At 46.9% G+C, this 10,438-nt stretch overlaps 1 protein-coding gene across 1 annotated transcript; it reads right to left on the reverse strand.

Annotated features, from left to right (window-relative positions):
* Positions 1–1,073: 1,073 nt before the first annotated feature.
* On the reverse strand, positions 1,074–4,099 carry LOC148297048 (uncharacterized). The gene is made up of 4 exons (XM_088248708.1): positions 4,040–4,099; positions 3,400–3,928; positions 1,430–2,661; positions 1,074–1,172 (listed from the first exon to the last, which is right to left on the reverse strand). Exons 1-4 carry the CDS (start codon positions 4,097–4,099, stop codon positions 1,074–1,076), a joined length of 1,920 nt encoding a protein of 639 aa, XP_088104834.1.
* Positions 4,100–10,438: the final 6,339 nt, after the last annotated feature.

Below are 10,438 nucleotides of genomic sequence, written 5' to 3' on the forward strand. Positions count from 1 at the left end.
CGATTATAGGGAAGGCACAAGTATTGTAGCACTCGTACTGCACTTTACGTACATTAGAGAGAATCAATGCGTCTTGAGCCACTCGAACTGGTCTTGATTGCGAACATCTTCATCAACACGTTTAGAGTTCATCACTTGAGTATTCATGAACATTGGTAGAATTGTTTAGGGTGGATTCCGAAACCCTAGTGTTTGTTACATTTTAATTTCACAATTTGATAATTCATCTCTGCCATTCTCATTTAATTTCAAAGTCCATTTACTTTCATGCAATAGAAATAGGTTACTTCAAACAAATCAACCCCCCCCCCCCAATGTGTGTGTGAGTTGTGTGTTTGACACGTTACGTGTCTTTGTTACTAAATTTTATCTGTTTCCGTAATTGTTTTGGACTTTTGGTCCGCGAAGTGTTCTTCCATTTTCTGTGCTGAATCCAACCGTATAAAGAACGTGAATTTTGGAACTACGGTTGGAAAGGTATAGGCAAAACACTGGACAGAGGTCGAAACTGAAAAACAGAGAAAACGAATCTGCCCAAAAACGACCGGTCGCTTTTACCTGACGACCGGTCGCTTTTCACGTCAAAATTTGAGTTTCGACTCTGCCCAAAAACGACCGGTCGCTTCTGCCTCACGACCGGTCGCTTTAGCACTGTTCATAGGTGATAAAAGGGTGATAAAAAGTGCTGTTTGTGTTTTTCTTTAGTTTTCTTGTGTTGTTTCATTTCTTTTACACTTTTTTACTCATTTCTAGTTTCCCTCTTTCATTTGTGCATTTGTGGTGTGTTAATTAAGTGTTCTCTTTGTACTCGAATTAGAACTTATAGGAAACCGACAAGTTCTTCGTGGGATCGACCCCGTACTTACATAATCTATACTTCGATAGATTCGTGCACTTGCGGGTATTTTTAATTGGTTGTTTGCACATTAATTTGTGTCCTTTTAGGAATGCAACAGGTGGGGACAGTGATGTGAGGGGGGATGATCGCTTCCGTCCCATAGGCGAGGGAAAATGGGGTTTCGCCAGTCGATCTTCGTTTGGTGGTGCGATAAGCCCATAGTACTCCGGGGAGTTCATCCACCCATTTCCATTCGGCGCCTTCTAGCCTTTTCTTCAAGCAGTCCAATATGACTTTGTTGGATGCCTCGGCCTGTCCATTTCCTTGCGGATATCTCGGGGTGGACAGGTGTTGCTTAATCTTGTATTTTGCGAAGAAGGCGGTGATGTGCTTGCCGATGAATTGTGAGCCATTGTCGGTCACCAGTGATTGTGGACAGCCGAACCGGCAGATGATGTTTCCCCAGACGAATCACTCCACATCGTCTTCTTTAGTAGAGGATAGTGCTTCGGCCTCGATCCATTTAGTAAAGTAGTCGGTGGCAACGATCATCATGTCTTTTTTGGAGGGTGCTGGTGGCAGAGGACCCACTAGGTCGATGGCCCATTGCATGAATGGCCATGGACTATTTTGTGGATGGTAGACTTCGGCAGGCAAGCTAGGAATTGGCTTGTATCGCTGGCAGTGATCACATTTCTTGACATGTTCAGTGGAGTCGTGGCGCATGGTAGGCCAGAAGTAGCCTACGTTTAGAGCCTTCTGGGCTAGTGATCTGCCCCCAGAGTGGTTGCCACACTCGCCGTCATGAATTTTGCAAAGGACCTCGAGTGTTTGAGGGTACTTTATGCAGGTAAGATGAGGGCCGGAGTATGATCTGCGGATGAGCTTGTTGCTGTGCATGTAGTATCTTGCGGCTTTCTGCTGGACTTTTCTGGCTTCGGACTTGTCCTTTGGTAGATTTCCATTCCTCAGGTAGTCAATGATGGGGTCCTGCCAGCTGGGGTCCTCGTCAATCTGCATTGCGTCGATTGGCTCTATTTCTTCAATGCTTGGTCGGTCTAAGTGTTCGACCGGGATGGAGCGTCTGAATTGAGTATCCAACGCGGACCCTAGGCTTGCCAGGGCATCTGCATGCGCGTTCTCTGCTCGAGGCACTTGTTGGATGGTGAATGTAGGAAACGTCTTCAATAGCTCTTGGACTTTGTCAAGGTACAAGATCATCCTTGGGTGCTTCGCCATGTATTCACCTGACGCTTGATTTGTGATCAACTGGGAATCTGAGTAGATGGCTGGCCTATTTATTGCTAACTCCTTTGCCAAGCGCAGGCCAGCGAGCAATGCCTCGTATTCTGCTTCGTTGTTCGAGGCTGGGAAGCCGAGCGTGATGGCTTGCTCTAATAGGGTCCCATCCGGGGTGATGATGACTACGCCTGCTCCTGCTCCTTTTTGGTTCGACGCTCCGTCTACGCGCAGTTGCCACATGTCTGTGGGTTCGTCAGGTTCATCGGAGGTGCCGTCTGCTTTTGATTTTTCCCTCTTATGGTTGACCAGCTTCTCTTCCTCGGCTGATGAGGTGAATTCTGCCACAAAGTCTGCTAGAGCCTGGGCTTTTATTGCAGTCTTTGGCCGGTAGAGGAGGTCATACTGGCTTAGTTCTATAGCCCATTTCATGAGTCGCTGGGAAGCGTCAGGGCTGTGAAGTATTGATCTCAAAGGAAAGTCGGTCATGACGATGACTCGGTGAGCTTGGTAGTAGGGTCGTAACTTTCTCGCGGAAACTACATGGGCCAAAATAAGCTTTTCCAATTTCGGGTAGCGAGTCTCTGCATCGAGGAGAGCTTTTGACGTGTAGAATACCGGATGTTGGGCCCCTAGTTCTTCTCGAATGAGAGCTGAGCTAACGGCCGAGTTGGACACTGCCAGGTATACGAACAAGTCCTCGCCAAGGACTGGTTTTGAGAGCAGGGGAGGTGAAGTGAGGTAAGTCTTCAAATTCTGAAAAGCTACTTCGCACTCTTCATCCCACTTGTCTCTTTGTCCTTTTTTCAAAGCTTTGAAAAATGGTCTGCACTTGTCGGTAGATCTCGAGAGGAATCGGTTAAGGGCTGCTGCTCTGCCCGTCAGACTTTGTATTTCCTTCATTGTGGAAGGTGACTTCATCTCGAGAATGGCCTTGATTTGTCGTGGGTGTGCCTCGATACCTCGTTGCGTGACTAGGTACCCCAAGAATCGACCGGAGGATACACCAAACGTGCATTTACTTGGGTTCAACTTCATGCGATACTGGGGTAGCAAGCTGAATGCCTCGGTGAGGTTTTTGATGTGATCTGCACATTTTGGGGCTTTGACCAGCATGTCGTCCACGTAGACTTCCATAGTCTTGCCGATCTGCTCCTTGAAAATTTTATTCACGAGCCTTTGGTATGTTGCTCCGGCGTTCTTTAGCCCAAAGGGCATGACCTTGTAGCAGTAGGTCCCTCTCTCGATGATGAAAGAGGTTTTTGCCTTGTCATCCTCGTGCATCATGATTTGATTGTAGCCGGAGTAGGCGTCCATGAAACTGAGCAGCTGATTGCCGGAGGTGGAATCCACGAGTTGGTCGATTCTCGGCAATGGGAAGTTGTCTTTTGGACATGCCTTGTTGAGATCAGTGTAGTCGACGCAAACCCTCCATTTGCCCTTTTCTTGTTTCGCTACTAGAACAACGTTGGCCAACCACTCCGAGTAGGAGACCTCTTCAATGAAGCCGGCTGCTAGAAGTTTGTCGATCTCGGCTTCAATGATTGCGACCCGCTCTGGGGCGAAGTTGCGTCTCTTCTGTGCCACTGGCTTGCTAGTAGGGTTGACGTGGAGGCGATGGCAGATGATGTTTGGGTCGATGCCTGGCATGTCTGACGGCGACCATGCGAACATGTCCTTGTTGTTCTGGAGGAAGGTGGTCAGCTCCGCCTTCTCATCTGTGCTTAGGCGCGAACCGATCTGCGCTTTTCTGTCTGGCTGGTCAGGATCCAAGGGTATTAGCTCGACGTCCTCTTCGGGTTTCCATCCTTCTTCAGGGGAGACCTCCGGACGGATTTCCTCGACTTGGTCCTGATGCTTTGATTGCTATAAGGGGATAGATATCCCCTTCCCCTTCTGGCTTGCTCGGTTGCTAGGAACGGGGTCTGGCTGTTCCGCTCCCTCCAGGTCTGCTTGGTTCACAGGGAGGAACTGCGTTGGCTTGCTTTTCTTCAGCGCTTGGGCTGAGCATTTCCTCGCCATTGCCTGGTCGCTATTGATCTAGCCGACACCGCCCCCAGGAATTGGGTAGCGGATTTTCTGATGAGTGGCGGAAGTGATGGCGTTGATCTTACCAATCCATGGTCTGCCCAGGATGCCATTGTAGGGTGAGACTTCGTCAATGATCATGAATGTTTGTGAGCTGATTACAGGTGGGGAGTAGACGTCGAGATCTATGGTGCCCGCGGTAACCGTCGTTGCGCCATTGAAGCCAGTCAGCGACCTGGCTGATTTGTTGATCTTTGCTTCCAAGCCCATCTGTTGGATGACAGTCAACTGCAGGATATTGGCTGCGCTGCCTTCGTCCACATGGATTCGGTCGACCATGGCCTGAGCGATTTGAATGCTGACGACAAGGGCGTCGTTGTGTGGCATGTCGAGGCCGATCAAATCTTTCTTCTGGAAGCCGATCACTGGGTCGTCTTCCGCCGGTGGAAGGTCGGTCGAGACTTGGGAGACCACCGTGGCCTGCTTGATCTTCCTCTTCTTCTCTTTGCTGGTCAGCCCAGACTCTTCGGAGTCGGCTAGGATCGTGTTAATCCTTATGACTTTCTGAGGTGGCTCCTTGGCGATGTCGCGATCCTCAATCCGCTGGATGGCCTGCTTCGCAATGAATTCCGTGCAGTGTCCTTCTCTCACGAGTTCTTCAAGGTGCGTTTTCCAAGCAAAGCAGTTGTTTGTGGTGTGCCCGTGCGCCCCATGGAAGGCGCAGTATTTTCTGGTATCCCTTTTGTCCGGATCTCCCTTCAAGGGTGACGGCCTTCTTACCCAAGGTTTGTCCTTCACTTGGGCTAAGATTTGGTGTATGGGGATGGAGAATTTGGTGTAATTCTCTCCTGCCGTCGCGTCCTCTTTTGGGTGTAACCTGCGCTTGTCCTTGTTTCTGTTGCTGAACACATCGTTCTTTTGGCCTGCCCTCTTGGTTGGTTGATCTTCCTGCTTAGTAGACTTCTTTGCGGCGATTCGATCGTCATCCCAGAGCGCATAACGTTCCGCGGTTGCGAAGACCTCTGCCAGAGTCTGGCTGGGAGCGATAGTCAGCTCGCGGTATAAGTCATGTTCAGCTGGAAGGCCTTTCTTGAAAGCAGAGGACGCGATCCGGTCGTCACATCCTACGATGTTGGCCTTTTCTGCTTTGAATCTCTTGATGTAATCTCGAAGGGATTCGTCGGACTTCTTGCGTAGGTTTAACAGGTGGTCGGGGTTCTTCTTGATTGTCCGGTAAGACGTGTATTCTTTCGCGAAGACGTATGCCAACTCCTTGAAGCTGCTGATTGACCCAGATGGTAGGGTGTGGAACCAGTCCTGAGCTGCTCCCCGCAGGGTCATCACAAACACCTTGCACATTAACGTGTCGTCGGCTTTGTGGAGGATCATGACACTTTTGAAGTGTTTTAGGTGGCTCTCGGGATCGGAGTCTCCCTTGAAGGGTGTAAACGAAGGCGTCGAGAACCGCTTTGGGGGAGCTGCCTGCTCAATTTCGACGGTGAAAGGTGTGGAGTTCGCTTGATCCATCTCCTTGCGCAGGGCATCTTCGAAGTTCCCGCCGGTTTTCAAGTCTCGTAGTTGGTCACTCACAAGCTTCTTGATGTCCTCTGCACGCATTGCTGGTTGGACAAGTCGGCGACCCTCGCAATTTGGACGACGCTGATTGACCTCCTCATTGATCCGCAAGGTTCGAGCTTCTTGGCTGTGTTGCCTAGGCGGCGTGTTGGTGGACTGCGCTTGCGAGTGATTCTCCGCAGCTTGTCGACGAGAATCGGTCCTTCGAGAGTGAGCAGCGGAGCGCCTTTCCTCGCAGTTCTCACCGTGAAGGTTGTCAGGTCGACCTCCTTGGGAGCCTAGCCTTTGAAGAATGTTCCTCGACGAGTGAACAGTAGAGCGCCTTTCTTCACGATCCTCATTGCGATGGTCGTCAGGCTGATCTCTCTGGGAGCCTAGCCCTCGAGGAGCACTCCTCTGCGGGCCTAGGCGGTCGCGGACGTGGAGTCGTGGGCCCTGCCTTCCTCGCACGTCGCTCTGAGCGTGGCTTGCGGATGCTTGTGACATGTTGGCGAGCTGACCACGTTGTTGTCCCCCTCCTTGTCTGCTCATGCCTGCTTGACCTGCTCGGCGCCCGTCGATCTGCCTGTTGGCGCAGTCGTCCATCCTTCTCTCTTCGTCCAGTGGTCCAAGGCCAAGGTTTTGAGCTAGATTGATTTGGTTGAGAAGCTGCCTCATCAAATTGCTTTGGTCGTCCATTCTCAGAGCTAGCTGGTCAACTCTCAAATTGAGGTCTGCTTGACTTCGTGGATCGGGAGGAGAGAAGTGTGTGGAGCCCAACTGCATACGGGCTAGGGTTTCATTGGAGGTGTACGCGGGAGCGTGAGTCGAGCGTGGAGGCAATGGAGGGAATGGATGGAGTTGCTCCAAGATCGGGCCTAAGTCGGCGGTGGTGACGAGTCCACTTTGATGGGAAGTTCCACCATGCTCGGCGGTGGTGCCATGAGGATGGCTAAATCCGGCCAAGGGGCCTTGGCTGGCTGCGATGACCGGCGCGGTGGTGAGAGGTGGTGGCGCCACCATGTCGATCCCGGGATCATGGGTGGAGTGGCTTTGGGCCGTCGCGGATTGAGCCATGGCAGCGGCTTTGCCTCTCGTCATCTTGCTTCCAACCATGGTTGTTTGGAAGGCTTCGGTGGATTGGAAAATAGGAGGAACGGATTCCTTGAGCACGCGTTGAGTTTAACTCGTGCTCTCAAAGAAAGCACCAATTTGTGGGAGCCAATTTCCTCCCACGGGAATATTCGCCTAAAGATTCCTTCGTCTTCTCCGCCTCTCTTTCTCCCTACAAAACGAATAACAATAAGAGGACCACACCCGGAGGGTGTTGGCCAAAGGCCCTCCGATGCCTAAGTCAGTTCAATCGATCTGAAGAGAAACGATAGCTAAAATAGGGTACGGAGTTATATGTGTTTATGGGGTAAACCGGGCGGCCGGAGCCTTATGTAAAAGAGGGAGAGAAAGGAGGTGGCTAGGGTTTCTGATAGATAATTTCTGCAGAGTTTCAGTAGGAGTTTAGACGTACCTCAACCCTTGTGTGTAGCTAGGTATTTATAGGAGTCTCGGGAGCTAGGGTTTCAGAGGAATAATTCCGTAGATGGAAGGGAATTATTCCTCCCCAATTTGGCGAGATTTTCCTTAATTAGGGATTTGATTTATTGATTTAAATCAAATCCCTAATCAGGATAGCAATCAGATCAATACCTAATTTAATTAGGTAACTCCTCCATTAATTGAGAATATTCGTAGGAATTTAAATCAATCATCAACCTAATTAGGAATCATTCTATTTAATTGAGTAACCCCCAATTAAATTGAATAATTCCTGATTAGGTCAAATAATCCCCAAATGGAAGGAATTATTTGACCTAGGTTTGTGAATTAATTAGGTTCCCACAGTGGTGACGTGGAAGAGAGATAAGGGGTATGGAAAGGTTTGCGGTGGCCATGGAGAGGAGGAGGAGGATGGATGGGCTTCCTTCCTTGAGTTCGGATTGCAGGAAAGAGCGGGTTTGGCTATCAGTGGCCACTCAGCTATTTAGTTCCTCAGTTTTCTTTTTCTTTTTTAAAAAACAAATAGTATAGCCGTGCAGCTGCACTTTGGGTTTTTTTTTTTTTTTTTTTTTATATTTATAAATTTATAAATAGTATACTCACTTAAGCTCCAAGCATCTTCCGGTATGACAAGCAAGCAAGGGCACAAATTCTCAAAACTGACCCTGCCTGCCACACTTGAAGTTGTGAGAGAATCGTTTTCTACAAGCTTGAATTTGGTTAATGGTATGCGGGACGTTGATCAAATTAGTAAGCTTGAGAGTGACGTGGGGGCAAACACGCTCAAAATGCATTTAGGCAGGCTTTATGTCCCATAAAAACTTGCTTTCACTCATTAAGAAGAAGGTTGTTCTCCTCCTTGCACTGGCTATGGCGCGTGTCCCCTTTCACCATCAAAGCCTCCGCCACCACCACCACAATAACCATATATCGCAACCACCTGCTCTCAGTACATAATTTATTCTTTTCTTTTTCCTTCTTAATAATTTGTTATGCTTTAATTTCTAGCATTAGTAATATTATAACTCATGTACATACACACCACCCTTTTTATAGATTGAGAAGATATGGTTTACCAACTTTGATATTTTCCGTTATCCCATATATGCCCTTCATGTACGTATTTGCTACTACTGGGACTGGTTCCAGTGCTTCCTAGGAGAGTCCCCTTACCACCGTCACACACTTCTTTGACGTCTCCATGTATGCTCCGGCGAGGGTTGCTTATAGGGGTCAGTTCTTTCTGGAGGTGGCTTACAGAGGGGTGGGACAAAGCCGGGCTAATTTTCCTCAAGATGGGGGAAGTGGTTTTAGTTTAAATTTTTTTTTAATCCCTAATATTTCTACTAAAAAATTTGCCACTAACGTTAATAACGTTGACTAAAATTTCTTTCCTCAATTTTAAGATATTTTGTTGACATTGATTTAATGTACCTACAATTGTGCTCACCTCTCTGACTTTTTACCGTAATATGCATTTGAAGTTTTAGGTTTAATTTATCATTCATATTATCGCTTGTATAAAAATAAAATGAAAAAAAATCAACCCTTTACCCCTTTTTTATACTTTGCAACTGCAAGTTATAAACAAAAGATAAATTGAAAGAAGAAATGAAGAATTTATCAACAAGCTACGACGAACGAGAATTAAAGTAAGCCAAGACCCCCACAAAAGGTGCATTGATGTACGTTGTTGGTTCAGACTGCACAAAATCCTCTCGAGAATCAGCGTACGAGTCTTTGATATCTGGTCCTCCAACAAGAGCCCCAATTAGCAAATTTGGGTTTGGGTTTTTGCTGTAATAATAATCGGTTCCACCTTTGCAGTCAATCTGTTTCGAATGTTGACCAACTGACGGTAAAGACGACCCACGGTGGTGAATTCTCTGAGGAATTTTTTTACACCATATACGACATGCCCAATGGGTTACTTCCTAGAATGTAATCTACCTGCATCGACCCGTCGGTCCAAATTTATATTAATTAATCTTCTGAAAGGAAAAGTTTGGCTCTTGTTTTCATTTTCTTTGTGGCGTAAGTATAGTATTAGTTATACAAAGCAAATTTACTATTTGATTCAAGCTCATGGAACATTCGTTTGTGGGAAAAATGGTGGCGGAGTGCTTTTATTTATTCTGCTCCTTTTTGTTTCTTCTCTTGTCTGACCACTACTGTTCCAGTCAGTTACACTGCTTTTTTCCATAACTGTCTTGAACTCTGTTTATTAAGTAGGAATTTTCATGTGTGACACTGACACATGTGATAATTATGTAAAACTTCTTGTGTTGATATGCGTTTAACTTCAGTTGATAGAAATTATGCCCTTTGACCCTGTGTATCATCCTTTTTGTTACTTTCATAGGTCAGGGTAGGTCAAGCTATCTATACATCTGGAAGTCTGTTCAATCATTCTTGTCAGCCAAACATCCATGCGTATTTCCTTTCACGTACTGCTGTATCTCATTCAGTTTGGTAGTATGGAATAACATTATGATGTTCATGCAGCTATAGTATCTACAGAATGTGGAGAGCCCTTTTTCCCCCCCTAAACCTTTCCACATTTTGAAATACCAACGTGGGACTGTAAAAACTAAGTTTTGTTTCTACAGATTGGGCAGTGGGACTGTAAGGACCGAATCAAGTTTCTGGAAGATGAATGCCAAACCGAATTGTTCTGGCATAGTCTTTCAGAGCTCTGTTGTTGACTGTGAAAAAGAGAAACTTAAGCACTTACCCAACAACATCACCGCTGGCAACATGGAGCCTCATCTTCAGGTATTGTATGTTTCCTAGAAAGTACAAATTCTCCTGACTCGCTTTAGATTTATATTCATGTAATCATTCACTTGATGTTCGCACAGGCTGAAGAGTTCATCAATATTGATGACATCGATAGAGTGGCTCATCATATGCAAATCAATAGCGTTTTTAATATAAATCCAGGCCTCTGTTTATAATGTTGTTCTTATCGTGATTCTGGAATCTTCCTCTGCAGCTGCAAATAAAGCATGGATTAGTATCAGAAGGTATAACACTGTCTGAAAACTGGTTCTGATCTTTCCAAATTTAGTGGGCACCTATTTCCTATGTTTACTCTGCACCTGTAAGTCTTGTGTTCAATACTTGACAGATTACAGGATGCAATAGTCTCAAAAGATGTATCTAGCACCATATGGGTGGGTGCGTTAAGTTCTCTTGGTGTGCTGAGATCAACTTTCCATGCAT

This window comes from Prunus avium, chromosome 2, assembly GCF_965620075.1.
Source record: "Prunus avium chromosome 2, drPruAviu1.hap1.1, whole genome shotgun sequence".
Classification (NCBI taxonomy): Eukaryota; Viridiplantae; Streptophyta; class Magnoliopsida; order Rosales; family Rosaceae; genus Prunus; species Prunus avium.